The sequence below is a fragment of the Ctenopharyngodon idella genome, chromosome 9 (genome assembly GCF_019924925.1).
Source record: "Ctenopharyngodon idella isolate HZGC_01 chromosome 9, HZGC01, whole genome shotgun sequence".
Lineage (NCBI taxonomy): Eukaryota > Metazoa > Chordata > Actinopteri > Cypriniformes > Xenocyprididae > Ctenopharyngodon > Ctenopharyngodon idella.
The window spans coordinates 11,530,235-11,550,492 of NC_067228.1; the positions used below are offsets into that span (position 1 = coordinate 11,530,235).

At 37.5% G+C, this 20,258-nt stretch overlaps 1 protein-coding gene across 4 annotated transcripts in view; it reads right to left on the reverse strand.

The window, feature by feature from the left end:
* Positions 1–495: 495 nt before the first annotated feature.
* The window catches only part of neb (nebulin), a 61,977-nt gene continuing 42,214 nt past the window's right edge, over positions 496–20,258 (reverse strand). The window contains exons 116-139 of one of the 4 annotated variants that reach the window (XM_051905026.1): positions 20,143–20,253; positions 19,961–20,062; positions 18,462–18,566; positions 16,195–16,308; positions 15,984–16,088; positions 14,445–14,549; positions 12,965–13,069; positions 12,429–12,539; positions 9,065–9,175; positions 8,513–8,626; positions 8,299–8,403; positions 7,844–7,948; positions 7,431–7,535; positions 6,786–6,878; positions 6,263–6,355; positions 5,303–5,395; positions 4,414–4,506; positions 3,886–3,978; positions 3,383–3,490; positions 2,808–2,994; positions 2,545–2,637; positions 2,152–2,295; positions 1,485–1,588; positions 496–1,333 (exon numbers count right to left, since the gene is read on the reverse strand). In XM_051905026.1, coding sequence (XP_051760986.1) covers positions 1,160–1,333; positions 1,485–1,588; positions 2,152–2,295; positions 2,545–2,637; positions 2,808–2,994; positions 3,383–3,490; positions 3,886–3,978; positions 4,414–4,506; positions 5,303–5,395; positions 6,263–6,355; positions 6,786–6,878; positions 7,431–7,535; positions 7,844–7,948; positions 8,299–8,403; positions 8,513–8,626; positions 9,065–9,175; positions 12,429–12,539; positions 12,965–13,069; positions 14,445–14,549; positions 15,984–16,088; positions 16,195–16,308; positions 18,462–18,566; positions 19,961–20,062; positions 20,143–20,253 — 2,673 coding nt within the window. In that variant the 3' untranslated portion in view covers positions 496–1,159. The remainder of the gene's footprint in view (positions 1,334–1,484; positions 1,589–2,151; positions 2,296–2,544; positions 2,638–2,807; positions 2,995–3,382; positions 3,491–3,885; positions 3,979–4,413; positions 4,507–5,302; positions 5,396–6,262; positions 6,356–6,785; positions 6,879–7,430; positions 7,536–7,843; positions 7,949–8,298; positions 8,404–8,512; positions 8,627–9,064; positions 9,176–12,428; positions 12,540–12,964; positions 13,070–14,444; positions 14,550–15,983; positions 16,089–16,194; positions 16,309–18,461; positions 18,567–19,960; positions 20,063–20,142; positions 20,254–20,258) is intronic. The other 3 variants (XM_051905027.1, XM_051905028.1, XM_051905029.1) reach the window with 3 other exon arrangements.

A 20,258-nucleotide genomic window follows, 5' to 3' on the forward strand; every position in this document is an offset into this window, starting at 1 on the left:
TCACCCAAGTTCGCTTCATAAAATTAAGGTTGAACCACTGTAGTTATGTAGACTATTTTAACGATGTCTTCAGGACCTTGAAAGTAGTGGTTAAATTGCTGTCTATGGAGAAGTCAGACAGCTCTCGGATTTCATCAAAAATATCTTAATTTGTGTTCCAAAGATGAACAAAGGTCTTATGGGTAATAAATGACATAATTTTCATTTTTGGGTGAACTAACCCTGTAATAGAAGGATGGTTTCACAGATTAAAGGAATTTGGGTTAAATACTATTGAAGGGATGGTTCTCCCAAAAATGAACTGTTATTCACGTAAATGGATGGATAAAAATATTGTCATTTGTGTTGCGAAGATGAATGAAAATAACAGGTTTGGAATGACAAGAGGGCGAGTAAATGATTTTTGGGTGAACTATCCTTTTATGATATATTTCAGAAATTTCAAACCCTGTGTTGTTGACCAATAATGTCACCAAATCCATGACAGGAAACAGATTTACTGCAGAAGCGTGGTGTGCTTTATTAGCTACTGATTCAAGGTATACATCTTCCTCTAACCCCACACCTACAGAATCAAAGAAACAAAACACACATGCAAATAGTGGCCAGCCTTCAGCAAGGGAGGGAGGAGGCTTGTTTTTAAATCAATACATTTTCCCTTTAAAAGAACTGATGGTGTGTCCTAAACATTTTCAAGTTTTTATTTTCTTTTTCATGTTCATGTGTGGCAACTTTAGTGCCTCTGTTCGGTTTTTATAAAACACAACTTCTGGTTTTCCTTTTCACGTATAAAGTGAACCATGAGCCCATCTCTCTTTGTGCAAAATTTTGTTAAAACTTTTAGGATGGCCTTTTTTGAATGTAGTGTGATTGCAATATACAAAAATAATGGGCTCCAGTTACTTAACTGTTAGAATAGAACAAAAAGATAAATACAATTGTCTGTGACTTAAATAGGTATGTATAGTTTGTCAGTTTCTCATGCCACAACCACAATAGACTTAGTGACATGGGCAAAAACGAAATTTCATAACAGTAATGAGGACAAACAGTAGCAGAACTACTTAGACTAATATTAGTACACATATAATGCTTGTTTCTGTCTTGGTGGATATCAAACTCCCCATCCACAAGGAGTTTGAAAGGGCAGTAGTTGTATTTAGATGGCTTCCACATAGTTGGCAGGCAGCATACCGGTTTTCCCAGTACGCTGCACAGTGCCATACATCCAACCCTCATCGATGGACTGCACGTTCACGATGACGTCACCGTCCTTGAAGGACACCTCATCATTGTCAGCAGCAGCGTAGTCATACATGGCACGGACAGTTTTCTGTTTAGGGCAAAGAAGAGAATATTAAACAATCAGCTTCACTATATTAGAATATGCTGTTACTATTTAGACTAAGAAATTGTAGAGTAGTAGCATAGAGTTTATTATACTATTATGTCGTTAAAGTTGGCATTGGTCTCTCAGTACTTACTCCAGTGGTTGAGGGATGTGAGGGGACAGAGGAAACAGTGGTCTGTTGTGTTGCCACAGAGGAGGATCTCTGCTGAACCTCAATAGTCTTGGCCTGCGTGTATCCTATATGAGAGAACAGCAGATTAAATTGCAAGTATATCTCTTCAGCTAATTAGCATTCAGACTTTTTCTTAACTCCTTTACAAGCTGTTTCCAACCGTCATTAGTACCTTCGAGATGGTAGATTAGGGGTCTCATTTATAAAATGTTGCGTAGAAATCTTACAATCATTTCTCAAATGTGTGTACGTGTGATTCAGAGAACAAACGTACACACAAAAAAACGTGCATACGCCTCTCTTCCAGATGTAATATTTATAAATTGCAAATGATCTTGAAATTGTGAGCAGCAGAATGGTTTCATATCTCCGCCTTGTAAACACCGGGAGGGATGGGGTTTAAGCAGACTAAATGACTGGAGAAGTTCGGCATACGTCAGAGAAAACTGTCATTTTCATTGGAAGATTGTAATGATTACACATTACAAGGTCATTTTAAAAAAATGAAACATACATGGATGAATCGTTCACAAAAAGATCAATAACATACATTTAGAAAATAGATAGGGTGAATTTTCATTTCATGCCAACTGTATTAATTCAAAGAAATGAAGCACTTTAAACATACCGTGTAAAGCAGAGACGCCAAAGCCATTGCTGTAGAGGGATGCATGGTGGTCCACATTCTCAGACACCTCTGACTTCTCATCGCCCACTCCACTCATTGCGCTGGTGGAGCGGGAGTGCTCCTTGCTGCGGCGCTGGGCTTGGACTGAATAATGGGAAAAACATGTCAATGTTCCTTCCTCTTTGACAGACTGTCTTCAATCAAGAATGTGGCAGATAAATATACAACCACAGTGTATAGAGTGTAAGGAATAATGTACAGTTGTTACAGTTTAGTGGTCATTAAACAAATATCTGAGAGCAGAACATCAAGATTGCCCAATCAGAATCAAGTATTCCAGAGAGCCGTGTAATAAGGCCTTTTTGGTACAGTAACAACAGATGAATGACCCACCTGACATCATATGAAGACTTCTGGACTGGATGTTGTCTTCGGCAGGGTCATAGTCGAAGACAGAGCCAGGGTTTGTGCGCCACACACGCAGGTCTTTGAGAAAAAGTAAACCCAGTTTTAGTGAATGTCTCTATTCAAAACTCATTTGGTTTCTGTGTATCATTTGTACAGGATTTCTTTCATAAGCGTCATGCTCTTCTAGATTTGTAGGAAGAGAAATCTGTTTCTCAAGTGTGTTTAGTGTGTACAGGAAACCAGCTGACCAGTGATGGTCTCCTGATCGTGTTCCTCTGCACGTCTCCTTTCCATCTCCACCACACGTCTCTGGATGCCGCGGTAGCTGATGTCACTGAAGTCCTGGGTGTTTCTCTTCACACGCTCAGTTATGGGGTCAGAGATGGTGGGGGTGAAGCTGCCCTTACTCTTCTCAAAGTCCTGGTGGTATCTGACCTGACAGGACCAACAGACAGCAAAACATGAGGCAGGAGACACAAAAAACTGCTACAGCAACAATCCGTTTAAAGTCAGAAGTTTTGATCGTCTTTTCTTCTCTATTGTAAGGTATATCTCAGTGACCTAGTGTTTTAAAAATGTTCAAGGACCAGTTGCAAAACATAGCCACTATTAAGACTGTGACTTAAGAACTAGTCTGCCAGCTAGCAGTTAGTTTTTGTTTGTTTTTTCAGTTCATCTACTGACTGTAGATAATATTAATATCCTCAACCTTGTAACATTTAACTCCCATTTTTGAATGCAACAGGGTTGACCTTCATAAAATATCGAAAAATCAGTACATTGCATTTTGCTGATCAAGGTCAAGATGTAAATGTCATCTTACTCCAGAGATGTTACGCTGGGTTTCTTTAACACGTCTCATTTCAGGGGTGTCCAGCACAAAGGCAGCCTTGCCCTGCACCTGTTTACGGAAGCTGTCAGAGTACAGAACCTGGACAAAAGACAACACAGCAAATACATATATTAGAAACCATACCATCCTGGATTATGATTATGTATCAAGACCCTGTGGAGAACACACCGGGAAATCAGGACGTTAGACATACAAAGGACATAAATATGACATCCATCAGCACAACCCTGGGTGTTATGGTGAATTCAGACAGATGAATTAGAAGGATCTTCAGAGGGCTGGATTAAAAGTAGGTGGGTCCCAAGATGAAGTTTTGTAGTGATGATGATGATGATAAGTTACAGAATTAATTAAATTCAGCATATGGAAGAATAAAGTTAATATTATTAGCCTCTTATGTGAAATGAGGGTATTAGAGCGGTTACGTTTACACGCGGCAAACACACACACTCATGTCCTGTGGCTGTGAGTACCGAGCTAATCTGTACTTGGTTCCGTTTGACCCGCTCCATCTCTGGAGTGAACACCACAGGCGTTCCCTTGGCAGAGAGGTCCTTATACAAAACCTAGAGTAGAAAAGAACAGCGCCCCAAGAGGCCAGTCAGACACAAAACACCATGACAGACGCAAGAGTCACTGTCTGAAGAATCACATCAAACGTCACACGAAACACACAATGCGCTTATATCCCAGGTTTAAAAAGAGGAAACTGGTTGGGAAGGGAAAACAACAAATATGGGACATCAGGTGTTGTTTTCATTTTGGATTAGGAACAATGTTTGGAGTTGCGTGTTGAATAATCCCATACATTTGAACTCACAGCAAAAGGGGACCTAACTATGGTGGTATATGATGTGGTGAATTACATTAGATGAAAATGAGGTTTAAGCATTACATTTCATAAGTGATAGCCTTGTAAGAGTGGAAAATGAAGAAGTATACAGGAAGCGTTAATGGGGAACAGAGCCACTCTCAAGTAAACTCTGTGGAGCTTCCACTACCGAGCTGATGTGCTTCTGATTCTCTTTGACCCGCTTCATCTCGGGGAGGTCCGACATGGCTGTGCCTTGACCCAGCGAATCCTTGTATTTTATCTACCCAAGGATTAATTATGACATATCATATAAACAACACAAACATGAAGCAAACAGCGACAGAATGTACATCCACAAAGATGGCATACACAATATTATTAGCTCTGTTCCAAACCCTAGCCTGCTCGCTGCCTACCTAAGTGTCTGCCTTCTAAAACTGCATTATAAGTGCTCATAAGAGGCATACTTGTAAATCTCTACATAGGCAGCAGTTTTATATACTACACAAATAGCATTTAGCATTTAGACTAGACTCACCATGTAATACTCAAGCATAAAGGTACATAAAGTTGTTAACTTTTCGTAACCGCTTTTGGGTCGGGAGTGTGCCTATGATGCCTTAAAATGCTCCCTTGGTAGGCAGCTTGCTAGGTTTTGGAGCAAAGCAATTGTGTTGGCAAAGAACTGATAATGTTTTTTTTTATCAACAATACAAAGTTAAAACTAGTTATTACCTTCAAGGTTTTGTAACAAACAGTTTGTTAAAAAGTTAAACACTAATTAACTTTTTATGGTCTGGTACCTAATTATTACACGGAAGAATCAGTTGCTAATTATTAGCCGCAGCTAAATAAATACTAAGTATTACTGAAAAAAGGGAATACAGGATTTTGTCACATGAGCTACATGAGAGTTACAGCTATTGTTATGAATGATTTGATGCAGTGACTTATTCTTGGGGTCACTAGAGGGACTAGTACAAACAGATGGAGGCTAAAGGGTTTTCGTAGATGATGGAGAGACGAGGAACAGGGAATGTTTTATGGGTGGGATAGAGGGTCACACCGCAGTGTACCGTGCTAATAATTTGCTGATTGCGTTTAACTCTCTCCATCTCTGGTGTTTCTGAAATAGCTGTTCCTCCTCCCAAATCTTCCTTGTATTTGATCTTTAAACATGTAGAGGCAATGGGGCAACAAAACAAAAAAACAAAGGTAAAATATTACTTGAAATAATAATCTAAATAATCTTCAAATATCAGTGAGTAACAAAAAGACAAAAAAAAAAGGTTTCAAAGAAACAAAATGCATGAAAACAAAAGTGTAACATGGATCTCTAGCAAGAAAACAAAGCTGTAAATAATTTGGTCATATGGTGTGAGGTATGAAGGCTACCATTCAAAAGTTTGGGGTCAGTAAGATTATTATTATTATTATTATTATTATTTAAAGAAATGTATGCTTTCATACAGCAAGGATGCATGAAGTTGATCAAAGTAATGTATGGAGTATCATTTATAATGCTACAAAAATTCTATTTCAAATAATTGCTGTTCTTTTGAATCATGAAAAAAATGTATCAAGGTTTCCACTAAGTATTAAGCAGCACAACTGTTTCAGCATTGATAAAAATAAGAAATGTTTCTTAAGCAGCAAATGCTAAATAGATGATAAAGGATCATGTGACACTGAAGACTGGAGTAATGATGCTGAAATTTAAGGTTTGCCATCACAGGAATAAATTACATTTAAAATATATTCACAGTTCTGTTAAATTTGAATAATATTTCGGAACATTTCTGTTTTTACTATATTTTTGATTAAATAAACTCTGCCTTGGTGAGCATTAGATCTTACAGACTCCAAAAATTTTGAATGGTAAAGAATGGAGATTTTGGTTTATTTAGTGATGTTTATCCTTACCAATAAGCTGAAGAAGGGGTAAAATGAGACTTTAAAGAATGACAAAGATGAAGAATGAGAGTATAGAGTAAAATGATTAAAGCAAGGAGTCTTCTCAAAGAGAAAAACACTACCGAGCTGATGTTCTTCTGAGTTTCCCGTACACGCTTCACTTCAGGAAGGTCAGGTATAGAAATGCCTTGACTTAGTGAATCCCTGTATTTAATCTAATACACATTTCAGGTCCATTTGGAGAAATAATTGACAGGATCAAATAAGTGATAAAGTCAGAGAATTGACACATTTATGCAGAAATTGGAAGAAAGGGAAAAAAAGAGACAATGCAACACTAGTCAAGTCTTGGAACTAGTGTCAGGTGAAGATGGATAAATATATGGACTATGTTATTATGTTATTTAAAATTATGAGAGGCGGTGGCTATATAAAAGTGAAAAAGTGAAAGTGAAAAATGTATTTAAAATGATTACTTCATATTAGATGGTCTATATTAAAATGAAAGTTTGTGTTTGACATTAAAATTTTTTAGAATGCTGAGAGAATTTTGATTAAAATTGTAATTAAAGGAGGCATTATGTTGTTTTCTGGGGGCACTCCAATGGGAATCAGGGTGAATGGTGGGGTCACAACACAGTGTACCGTGCTAATAGCCTCCTGATTGCGTTTAACTCTTTCCATCTCAGGGGTTTCAGATATGGCTGTTCCTTGCCCAAGCTCCTCTTTGTACTGGATCTTTAGAATTGTACAAGCATAATGAGGCATTAACATTTGGTTTTTATCTTAGGATAAGTAACTTTCATTTGTTTTGTCTGGAGACGCTTCAGAATGTGTCCTCGCAACATAAAAACAGACTAAACATTTGAGAAGAGATGGACAAACAAAGAATATAAAACATTTCAAACACACAACATTTCAAACACACAAGACAAATACAAACCAAAGAGGTAAAATATGTAAATATTAAGCTTGTAAAATGGTTAGAGCTACTGTTTAGGATGAAGAAAGGTCAACATCATCAAATTTGATGATTACTGTTAGTGGCTTTGCTAGTTTATGACTATAAGTTAATGACTACATTAGACTAAGGTCTGTTTAGGATATCTATATTTATATTAAATAAAAAGAACTGGATGTCAAGAAATGTTAACTTGTGGTTGTAATACAGAAAAAAAAATGGAAAAGGTGGTGTAAAGCAAGAAATGAGAACAGAAAAAAAGACCAAAAACAAAAAAAATTGGGGTTAGAATGTTGGGAAAAAAAATATACTCATTAGGCAGTAGGTACCGAGCTGAAATTCTTTGTATTTTCTTTAACACGAAGCATTTCAGGAGTGTCCTTTACTGCTGAAACTTTGCCCTTACTGTTTTTAAGGTCAATCTGGTACTGAAGCTAAAAAGAAAAGAGCACAAAGGCAGTCAAAAATGACACAAAAATGCAACAAGAGAAAACAGTGCAACCAAAAATGTTCAAAATCAAGAGAATTGTGTATTATTAAAATAAAATAAAATAAACTAACTAAGCCACATAACCAGTCTGCTTATTCTTTAATATCTGTCTCTCTTCTTTATTTTTCATAGACAAACACATGAAAGACAGGGACCAAAGACAATAAAGAATACAAATACCACATTTAGGCTAAGATGAATACAAGAGGAACATAATATGGACTGGCTCAAAGCCCATGGAGAAACACTTACGGTGCTGAAGTTCTTCTGGTTCTCACGCACTCTTTGCATCTCAGGAGTGTCCAACACAGGCACATAGTGTGACATGGTCTTCTCAGCCTCCTCCTTGTACTTTTTCTATTAGGTTAAATACAAAGTTGAATCATAAAAAATCATAAAAACGGTTATAAAACCAGAGGCTCTGGATAGTAGCGTTATAGCACTTTCCATGAACAAGGTACAAAACAGATCCGAAAACCATCTAAAAATGTCTACAAATACGTCAATTTTCCAACAAATAGTAAAAAGTGTTAATGATTAACTTTCATAAACTGATCATCAACCTCAGGGGGTCAAGCTGAAAAATTATATGAACGGTTTTGTTTTCTATTCATTGTTATATGAATTTCTGCAGCCCTTTTACCAAAATGTGCCTAAAAAAAGTTCTAAATGTCTTAATACAGTGTAAAAATGAGCAACCCTCATACCTGGCTCACAATGTTCCTGATCTGCTGAGCGTGGAGGATGTCAGGGGTGTCAATGACTGTGGTGTATGTGGCTCTGTCATGCTCAGCATTCTGCTTGTACTTGGCCTGGAAAACAATTAACCAGCAATCAATGTATTGTTGAAATGTTGGTGCTAATAGTTGATGGAATCACCTCTGAAATACTGAATTGATGGGTTGGAGATTATCTGTGTACCTGACTGAGGATATCTGTGGCATTCTTTGCCCTCAAGAAGTCTGGAGTGTCAGTGGCCAAAGCCAACATGCCTTTTCCCTTGATCTCTTGCTCCAATGATTTCTTGTACTCTCTCTGCAGAAATTTGGCAGAAATGAGATCATGTCCATATGTTTGTTTATCAGTAAACTTTACATTCACACCAAGAAACATTCCTGTGGGCTACAAAGACAATAAAAAGCAGCATAAAAAAGAAGGAAAAGGAGAAGAAAAAATAGATGATACTAACATCAAAGCTGTGAAGGAAAACTAAGAAAAATAAGGGAGAACATTTAGAATTGAAAAACAAAATTACATTTAGTGGGAGTCTCAGTGGGATAAGTTACCAAACCCGGTTATATGGTGCATTATAGAGGAAGTCCATAAGCTTGATTAGTATTTTCATTAGCAAGAGGCAAAACGACCAGTTTCTGCCTGATTAGTGTGATGAGGAGGAACTTTGGCGTTGTGGGAGAGGCGTTGTGGGAGAGGAGTACAGGTAAGATAAGTCAGTTTAAGCTTTAGCCATCCTACCTCACACAGGATATGAGTAGCATTCTTTGCTCTCAGTAACTCAGGAGTTTCCTCCAGCACTGTAAGCCCTTTACCCTTCACCCCTTCCTCTAGATCCCTCCTGTACTCTTTCTACAGGGCGAAGAACAGAAATACTGCAGACACATAGCACACACAGACACAGACACAGTACTGCACCCACTGACGTTTCAACGTCACCAAGCATTTGCTCTGGTTTGAGATAAATCTTCACACTCAGAATATAATCAGTAATTGAACATAATCTACTTAGAGCAAAGGCATTGCTGAGTTTGAAAAGCAACTAGATAAAGACATATACAATATATCACAAATGTCACAGGCAAGAATATTGACAAAAACAATGTCTGAGACATATACTTTAACATATACATTCTTATTGCAGCATTCATATAATTTTAAAGCCAAACCAAGACATAATGAGGTTAAAATAAAATAAAACAATAAAGTAAAATAAAATAAAATAAAATAAAATAAAATAAATTATTTCATTACTCAGGGTAATGCACATGAGTATGAGTATTCAGGGTAACTGAATATTTATGGTAACTAAGACCGAATACTAAGTAACTAAGATTAAATTAAATGTTATTTAATGTGCATGATCAGGGAAACTTAAAGGTGCAATGTGTACATTTTAGCGGCATCTAGGGTGAGATTGCGAACTGCACCTAACGACGCACACCCCTCCCTTTCGGTGAAGCTACGGTGGCCGTCTGGCTGGCACAACACACAGATGCCGTCGTCTGATGCCCTGTCCCAAATGGCACACTTCATGTGCATTTTCGGTCTTGTGGACTTACAATGGCCGCTGCGTGTCCGTTAAGTCCACAAGACCGTAGGGTGTCCCATTCGTCATTTAAGCTTAAAGAAGGGTGCTCGTGAGCGCCCCCTTTGCGGCTGCTATGCGCCCTCGATGCGCACTTCTGCTGAGCCCGCAAGACTGTGAGCTACGCAGAGGACTTTACCCGTCAGTCAAAGTGGCATTACGTCGTAAAAAGTGCCGACTCAGAGGAAGACCGTGAGGGCTTAGGGTGCCATTTGGGACAGGGCCAGAGTAGCCTGTATGAAGCAATGAGTTTTCTTCTTTCTTCTTTGTTTTCTTCTTTCTTCTTCTTCTTTGTTCTTGTTTGTTCGGAAAAAATGAAGTGTGGAATGTTGGACACTTCATGCCCAACATTCCACACTTCGTTTTTTTCGTTAATTTAGTGCATCATCCGGGTATTTAAAGCGCACTTTTTTTTTGGGGAATTTTCTGTGTGAACACACTACTCGCACTATTTGTACTTAAAAACGTCACAGAATAGTGCATAAGTATGCGAATTGGGACGCACCTTTTGATAGAGCTCCGGAGGTTGACGTCATGCAATCTGAACTCTGCCATTTTGGCAGGCCATCAGGGGAGTGCAAGAGCAGCTGTAGCATTGGTATCGATAGTGGTCGAACAATAATTTAAAACCAGACATGTTTAGACCTGAGAAACTTTACTATTTCAACATGGTGGACAGCTGCTGTGCGCCCGGATGACAGAACAGGAGGGGGAAAGCAAAGGGGAAATCATTTTATCGTATTCGTAAGGATCCCGATAGACGACTGAAATGGTTCACTGCAGTATTTGTGTTTTTAATTTTTTTGTCTTTTATCTCAGTATTCCTTTAAGTGTTGTATAAGGGTTTTTATGTTTAATAGTAACCATAAAATTATATAAAAGAGTTTAAAATGTGTTAAATAACTGGGCTGATAGGCTATATAAGAATTTTCAGTATAACGTAACGTTACACATTATTCCACCGGTCACAATTGTGGCCGAACATAAAACACATTTTTCACACACATTTCCATAAAAATTTCAAAAAATAATTATTGATTATTTCAAGGGGCAACTAATGACACTTCATTTAGATATTTTCATGTCTGGGAAAAATTTGGGATTAAACTGGTCAAGATTTCATGACATTTAAGATGTCTACTGTACTCACGGTGATATAGCTATGCTGGCTACCTACAAACAAGGACAGCTAGGGCCGATACGTTACCTAACAACAAAACTGACTTAACGTAACCCTTCCAATGACGACAAAGCAGGTTTTAGCCTGCAGACTCCAAAGTTGAATATTCATCACAAAATTAGATTGTGTCCATTTGTACCCCTCCAGGTTTTTGTAGGCTTTTGAAGAGTCTCCGGAGTAGGACAAGGGAAAGTTGATGAGGTAGTTGTACATATCAGGATACTGCAGGTCAGAAAAGCTATCCGTTCCTTTATCGATACACATTAAAAGCACCCTGGGGGCATTATAGGGATCTGTTATGTTTAATCTATTATGTTTTGCTATGTACAGGTCAATGTTTTTTTAATTAAAGTGCGCATTGAACTCTGTTGCCTTGAAACTGATGCTGGTGCCATTCATTTCATATTCGCTCCTGGCTGTCCCTGCCTGCCAGCATGATGGTGTAAACAGAGTGGGTCACGTGACTACCGGAGCTCTATATCCATTTAGGGCTGCTGTAGAAACATGCCAGCGCATAATGGCGACTTGACATGGAGGGGGGACCTGCGGTGTATGAGATAGAAATGGCTCATTCTAAGGTAATAAAAACATAATGGTTCATTATGTCTTTATGCACCACTGAAAACATAGTTATGTATATTATATTGCATTTCTGTCAATAGATCCTCCCAAATTTTACACATTTCACCTTTAAGATTCCGTGTATTCAAGATCTAAAGAGGTTAAAATGAAATGAAATGAAATCAAATGTTAATTTATGTGCATGCACAGGGTAACTAAAGTACAGTGGACATAGGTTTAAAAACCAAGAAATTTTACCATAAAAATGAAAACCTTAATAACAGGGTTCCAACATCTGTTGATCAATGAATTTCAATGACATTTCCAGTCAAACATGAAAAATTAAAATATCAATAAAATAATTTGAAAGAGACTGCATAATGATATATTGTGAGACAAGTATAACTTAGTGACTATAAAAAAAAATCATTACTTTTTATTATTTTAATAATTTTCATAACTTTTTCTGGCCTGGAATCACAATTTCTGGAAACCTGGAAATTCTGGCCTGAAATTAAAATCCCTAATATGTCCAGGTTTTTATGACAGTTGGAACCTTGTTAAAACCAGCAACAACAGAAAACACACAAACACACAGATGTTGGAAAGGGAAGGGAATTACTGAGAGTGTATTACAGTGGAAGGATGGTTCATGCATACTAACCATAACCTACTTGGGTGTAACTGGAAGACACTCTTGTAAGGATTATAATGTGTATATGGTCTTAGTATTATTACCAGGATGGAAGGAAGAGAATATAAGAACTTCATGTTACCTCGCTAACAATTTTCGTGGCGTGTCTGACATGTATCATGGCAGGGGTGACCTCCAACCCAGAGAGGTTCTTTCCTTTCATTGTCATCTCAAAGTCCTTCTTATACTCTTTCTATCCGCCACAAATATAGAAGAGTGGGAGATACATGAAGCTTCAGGGTCTAGCACACCATGGTCACACATGGTTCCTCAGTCGAAGAGTGTGACACAGTTCATATAATGTTTTGAGTATCTTGACGTTTATTTAAAACTTTTCTCCCATCAGTGTGTTGTACAGTGACACTATCAAAACAGCCATAACTATAAGCACCTAACACACATAAATACCTACCATAAATCCATATGTCCTAGTTGGAAATTGTGGTGTACCAATTACTTACCATCATCACAATATTTGTATCCACATAAAAGCATACTGTTTGAATACTAATTTTACTATTTCTCAGTCACTCACACTGGGTTGCAAAGAATACTTGAGCAATATATGCTACCATTTGTTTTGCATTGAATACACTGAGATTTGGCAGCAATATTTACCTGACTCTGCATATGCTGAGCCTCCTTAGCAGTCACGTAAGTAGGAGTCTCAAAGTCCAGCATGGCTTTGCCTCTTTCTTTCTCATATTTCTCCTTATACTTCACCTGCAGTAAGACAAAACCCCAAAGGTGAATAACATACAAATAGAAAAAAGCTGAACTGATTCATTTAATGTTTTACTAAATAATGCTTGTTAACTCTTTCCCCACCATTGACAGAAATTTCCATTAGTTCCTCACTGCAGAACATGAGATCCAGGATTTAGATCCAGGGAGAGACGGGTAGGTTTAGGGATATGTAAAGTGGGAGGAGTTGGATCTGGATCTAACCTCACCCCCTGGATCTCATGTTCTGCAGTGAGGACTATCTTGAAATTTCTGTCATTTGTGAGAAAACGCTTCCCCGCCATTGATGGAAATTTCCAGCTTTCTGTGTTATACGCCAGGGGCGCTAACACATCTTCTGAAAGAGTACTGAATCTCCTGATCAAAACACATGTGAAGTAAATGCAGAAACAAGCAAAATACGTAATCACATACATATGTAAAATAACATGATCACCAACATTAAACAGCATATACATCAAAACTGCCTAATGTTACTTAATGAAATGTCGACCCAGGATGAGCTACAGGACTGTGCAAGCATTAGGGGTGTTGGTGGACTCGATCTATTTAATCTATGTTTTGATCATCATTCTGAATCAGATCCAGATGTAGTCTTTGACAAAAACATGATTTTCTCAGCTTTTTGCTCAAAATGTTGCTTTTTTTTTTTTTTAAATTAAACTTACCCATATTCAAGTGTTGATAAAAAAAAGAATGCATGAACCTAGAATTAAACAGGTTTTTAAAAAAAGCAGGGGCTCTGTTCTTTCAATTGATATATTGCATGTTCAGATATTCATACAACTAAATATTCTGGGGGACATGAAATTTTTGTGAAAATGATCAAAAACACTGGTGGTGGCTGGCAACTTTCTTAAAAAACGCTGGCGGGGAAAGAGTTAAACAAAGACCACAGCTTTGTTTGCAAACTGAATCTTTTTGTAGAGTCTAGGCTGTAGTTTTTTTGTTTTTTTTTTAATACTGGATGTCAATTAATCTGTCATATTATGTTCCTAAGTGCACTGAGACTCCAGAAAGAGAGTTAACTATAGGCTCAATCGTGTGGAAAATTCATTAAAAATACAGTGGATGTTTATGGTGTTTTCACAATATAAAATGTCTTTAATGACGGAGTGACTCGCTTTTACAACTTTGTTCTTACATAACATACAGACAAGTCCTTGTAAAGCAGTTTTACAGCACAAACTAACCCAAACAAATAAAATGTAAATGATAAATAAATCTAGTTTCTAGCTGAAAAAGACTGACAAGGCTGCTGAAATGCAACAAACAGGTTCGACATGAGAAGAATCACACACAGAGAAGCAGGTGACGTCAGCTGCAGAAAGCTCCAGAACTGTATGTGACTTACGTGACTTTGCAGCTCTGAGGCCTCTTTGTGGTGAAGCTGCTCAGGTGTGTCGGGTATCATAAGGTAGTGACCCCTACTCTCCTCAAACTTCTTCTTGTACTGGTACTAAAGAGGAACGCCCAATAAAGCAGCTCAATAAAACAAAATGGAAATCCAGTGTTTCATCTCTCCCACATTTTTAAAGGCCAAAAATGACCAAAAATGAAAAAGGAAGTGGGGACCAAAAAAAAAAAAAAAAGAAAAAGAAGAAAGTAGAAGAAGAAGAAAAGACTGATGGCTGTCAAGTACACATGACATGAAGGAGGCTGTATAATGACATAATGACACTGATAATGGAACAAACTAATCATATTAATATCTAATATTGTTATATTATATTAAATACTCTTATATCACCCATTAGAGCTTTCAAACTACATTCATCAAACTTGGCACAGACATTCAGACTGTTACTTAGTGTGTTATATCTTTTCTAATCAATCATCTGTACGTTTTACCCATAGCGGCCCATAAAATTCCCAAAACTTTCTTAGACTACCTTTAATTCATGAAGTAATTCCTCATAAGGCTTTCATGCGGCATCCACCAAACTTGGTCAGATAATCTTTGTAACCACCTAACAATGCCCTAGCAATGCCTAGCAACTGTCCAGCAACTGCCCACCAATCACTCAAAACACCCTATCAACCACCTATAATGCCAAAGTAACCATTCAGAACACATTGGGAGCAATGGGAGTATATAAAGCATATATAAAATTCAAACTTCAAATTTCTAACTATTCAATACACACCCATAAGACCTATTTTCAAATAAACCCTTTATATATATATATATATATATATATATATATATATATATATATATATATATATATATATATATTATTAATTTATATTATATATATATATATATATATATATAATTAATTTATTTATTTTTTCAATTGGTCCATGTATTCAATTTACACAAGGTTTATAACATTCAGTCTACAAATATCTCTTCAAACTGCCCAAGGGCTAAATAACCTACATTCATGCCAAGTCATGCCAACATTCAAGGTTTTTCTTGTCTAGTTTATATGCACAAATCCCAATGAAAATAAATGCAAAAAATAAATGCAAAAATGGAAGATGAAAAAATGAATAAAAAGGCATCCAGGGAAGTTGATTAAAAAAATGTATCAGAGATTGTTATTCAAGAAAAAAAAATTGGAAAAAAGAGATGTTAGAGTGCTTTTAGAATAGCACTAGGCGTGTTAATAAAAAAAAAAAAAAAAAAAAAAGAAGAAAAATAGCAGGGTCAAGTGTGAGCAAAAATGGAGATTGTTACAGCCTAATGCTAGTAGTAGTATGTTTAAAATCAGATGATGAGGGTCACTACCAAATGATAGCCTGGAATGAGTAAATAGTTTAAATGAGAGCTTTCTCTAAGGATGATGGATGGATCTTGTGATATTACATGAAGATGTGATATTTCACTGTTATAGTGTTATAGCGTGTGATGAGAGGAAAATGAAGCCATCTATAAAGCTCTTACGTCACTGGACAGCTTGCTGGTGCTCAGGTTGTGCTGCATGGACAAAGACTCTGCCATGTCAGTAACAGGTTTGTGAATCTTCTTCAGGTCACCTTTGTACTTCACCTGTATGAAACATCCATGCAAAAACACACCATGATAAGAGACGCTCTCAATGTGATATGAGGCGGATAAAATACAGTTCATAAAATGTTTTGAGAGTTTATAGCACCTCGCTTGCAAGTTCACTGGCATCCTTCAGAGTCTGATAAATCTTGCTGTTCTTCAAGTCATACTGTGGTCTCTTTCCTTTCATCTCCTTGTCAAACTTCTCCTTGTACTTCAGCTTTTGAGAGAGGACAGTGACATTGTTAGCTGCTGTTAGCAATGTATTTTCTCAGCCAAAATGCTCGCAAACATGAATTTCAACTGAATCGTTTCATGCAGTCATCAGTGGAAAGAAAGGGAAAGTGAAAAGAATCTCGTTACAACAGGGTTTCACTTGGGTCTAATACAGTACGATTCAGATCAAGTTCACATTGTACTAGCCCCAAATGGGATGACCAACACAAAGTTCAGAGCATTCAAAAGCATCACATCCAACATATACTGTTTGTGGTATTAAAGCTGAAGTGTGTGATTTCTATGCCCCTAGTATCACTGAACCAATAGAGTGCAACAGTGCCAAGACAGACTTGATTACATCTTTTGCAGTGCTTCATGGAAATGAATGAGCACTAAAGAGATCTTTTGGTGAAATTTGCTTTTTTTCGATTCTCTAATAGGTGGAAATTTCTTTGCAGAATCATGGGTAATGTTTAACAAAAATTCCACTGTTGAACATGACTATTAAAAAATAATTTGGCTAATGGCTTCAACAAAAGCACATACCATTGGTTAACCTTGATGAGTATGAGTTAGCTCACCCAAAAATAAAACACAAAGGAAGATATTTTTCACTAAAAAATCCATTCATCCAAAAATCTTCAGAAGACTCTGATTAAACCGCTCAATTCATATGGATTACATGAACTATGTCTTTGTGAACTTTTTTAAGCATCAAAATTTTGAGTGAATGGAGGTTCAAAAGAGGGACAGAAATCTCTCAGATTCCATTAAAATATCTTAATTTGGGTTTTCAAAGATGAAAGAAAGTCTTATGGATTTGGAACAAAATAAGGGTGAGTAAATGACAGAATTTTCACTTTTGGGTGAACTAACCCTACATAAATAAAAATGACGCACTTCAGCTTTAACTGGAGGGAAGGTGGTAGAGAGGCTGAATCTTTTCCCAAAGATTCTGAAAAAAAAAAGCTCCAGATCTGTGGAGGAATCAAATTTATGACATCAAGCAAAGAGAGTCACATGAGGAGTGTGTAGACCAAATAATTGATATCAATACTGTGCAGAATAAAGTCAATCATCAAGTGTGTTTTTAGTGTCTAAATAGTAGCAGTATTAGTATTTAATTCTGTACATCATTCAACTGATGAATAATAGTGTTGCTTATTGAATCTGCACACTCCTCGATACAACAGCATGTCAAAGAATGCAACAGCAAACTGGACACCAGTTTTGATAATTTGAACAAGAAATACAGGTCATTCATATGTCCAAAAACAATTTGCATGCCATACAAATAGTCTGAAATGGGGGAAAATGCTACTGATGATAAAAAACTGTGATAGAGTGCCGGTCTATAAGCCTATGCCTGGCAACAAGGCAAAAGCTTGCATGACAAACACAAAAAGAGACAAATTCAGCAACAAAAAGATGCAAAAAAACCCACATGGGTGGGAATGTAAAATTGAGTGGGCAAAAACATTGAAAACCAACAAGAATATTTCAATGTCTGCAGGACCCAAAAATATTATCAAATTGAGTGCCACTGGAGTACAACGACTAGGTCAGTCCGAGAGAAAGAGAACATAGACAGACAGAGAAGTGCAAATGTCGCCCCCAGGGGCCAGGGACCCGTCTTACATCACTAGTCAGGGCACTCATTTTCTTAAGGTGCCGCATCTGAGGAGTGTCAAAGGAGGCAGCACCGTGGAGCGATGGCTTTTCCTCTTCCTAAAAAGCGCAGTGAAATGGCAGGGTAACATTAATGAGATGGGACAGAACAGCGAAAATGAATTAATGAATAAACAGATGGATGGAAAAGTCAGATGGATAGACATGAATAAATACAGGGCAGATAGGTAAGCAGATGGGGTAGAACAGATTACAAGAGACATTCAGGGCTCACATAGACAATGGCGGTATTAATGCTGATGGGCATGAGAAGCACTGCTAAAGTGTTTGAATCTACCGCTACAGTTATCTTTGAGTACTACTGCATAATGATGACATGCAGCTGCAATGGTGATGAAGATGGGAAACCAGTGTAAAAATACATATCCAGTGGCTTCAAACTAAACCCCTGTGTTCCATGTGGATGAATTCAATGAAAGTCTATGGACTGCATCATGTCTAGCGTGGAGTTGGTAACGGTATTACCTGACTGGTCAGTTTGGACACCTCAGTGGCCAGGGCGATGTCAGGACGACCGAGCAGCGTTCCACCACGGCTGGCCTCCTGACGAGCCTTATCACGGTATCCGATCTACAAGCACAGTTTTTGCAACCTTTACTACAAAAAATTACAACAATACATGCTTTTCTATCAAGACTTCACTACAGAGGATTGAATACTTAAAGGGACAGTTTACCTAAAAATGAAAATTCTGTCATCATTTACTCACCCTCATGTGAGACCAAACCCATAAGACTCATTCAACTTCGAAACACAAATATGTTTAATGAAACCTGAAAGATTTCTTACCCTCCATTGAAAGTTCATTCCCAAAACTTTCAATACGTAAGTGATAAAGAGATCGTAAATGTAATTATAAAACGGTTAGTTCCTGTCCTTTATGATTGGTCAATAGCTGTTTTATTCACGATAAAACATGGCTATGACCGCTTCACCCAACGGTTCTGTGCATCACTACACAACACCCTTAGCAACCACTCTTAGCAACGTAAACTGTATGTTCTCAATTGATATTGTTCATTGAAGCTTACTGTATTATGTAGAAGAGTCTTGTGAGAAAGAGATCGAGTGAGCGAGTTTATTACCTGCATTCAGATTTAGCATTTTCCTTCAGGTCAGTCCTATGTTCATAATAAAAAATCTGTTTAAATGTACGCTGCAATATCTTGTCCTTTGAACAGTTAATGGGTTTTCCCGTGACTGACAGCGCTAGTCAAAGCATTTGTCAGTTGCGTCTTGTTCTGTGTTCACAACAGTTCAGTTTTTTCAAAAAGTCTTCGCTACCGACTGACACACTCATAAAGACAGTGTTTGCCGCCATCTAATGGCGTAATAATGTAACTTCTGTTGCTGTTCACGGTCAGGGACTATTTTTTCTGGCGAAAGGAAGGCTTTTAGTTATTTTACTTCATGAAAGTTGCATTGATACATATTTTTGGGCTTTAATATTTGTATTGTGTGGTAACCGTTTTATAAAAGCAATAAGGTACTCGAGGCTAGTGCTGTATCGTGAATAAGTCACGGCTGAAGGGGTTGCAGGCACTCCGCTTCGCGTTGGGCCTAACAACGCCCTTCAGCCGTGACTTATTCATGATACAGCACAACCTCTCATACCTTATTGCTTACTTCAAATGTATTTTGTGGTTTAATTCAAGTCTTCTGATAAAACATGATTGCTCACTTTATATGATAAACAGATTTCATTTATGCTTTTATTCACATATAAACATTTATCAGTATACATACATGGAGCACATCAAATATGGTAAGTACATGAGTGCAAATGTGCTACTTAATGTGCGAGAGCCAACAAGGTTTACTCTCGGGCATGAAGCAAGCATGGTTTAGCTGCCGTCGACCATATTTGAATGAAAATCTTATGGGTTTGGAACACAATAAGGGTGAGTAAATTGATAACAGAATTTCAATTTATGGGTTAACTGTCACTTTAAAGTGACCCTCACCTCACTGATGAGCTTAGCAGCTTGAGTGGCTTTCCTGATGTCTGGGCGGTCAGCAACCGAGGTGTATGTCAACTTGGCTTTAGCCTCTTGTTTATAGGCAATCTACACAAGGAGAGACATGAGATTTAAAATGATCTCTGTCTGAGACTATTATTTGAAGCAGATACATGTTAGTTCCTTACGTTGCTTTGGTTCTTGGCCACATCCATGGCATGTTGCACATCAGGTGGAGCAATCATATGGTTGTAATTAGACTTGCCTTTCTCCTTCTCAAACTTTTCCTTGTACAGTTTCTATG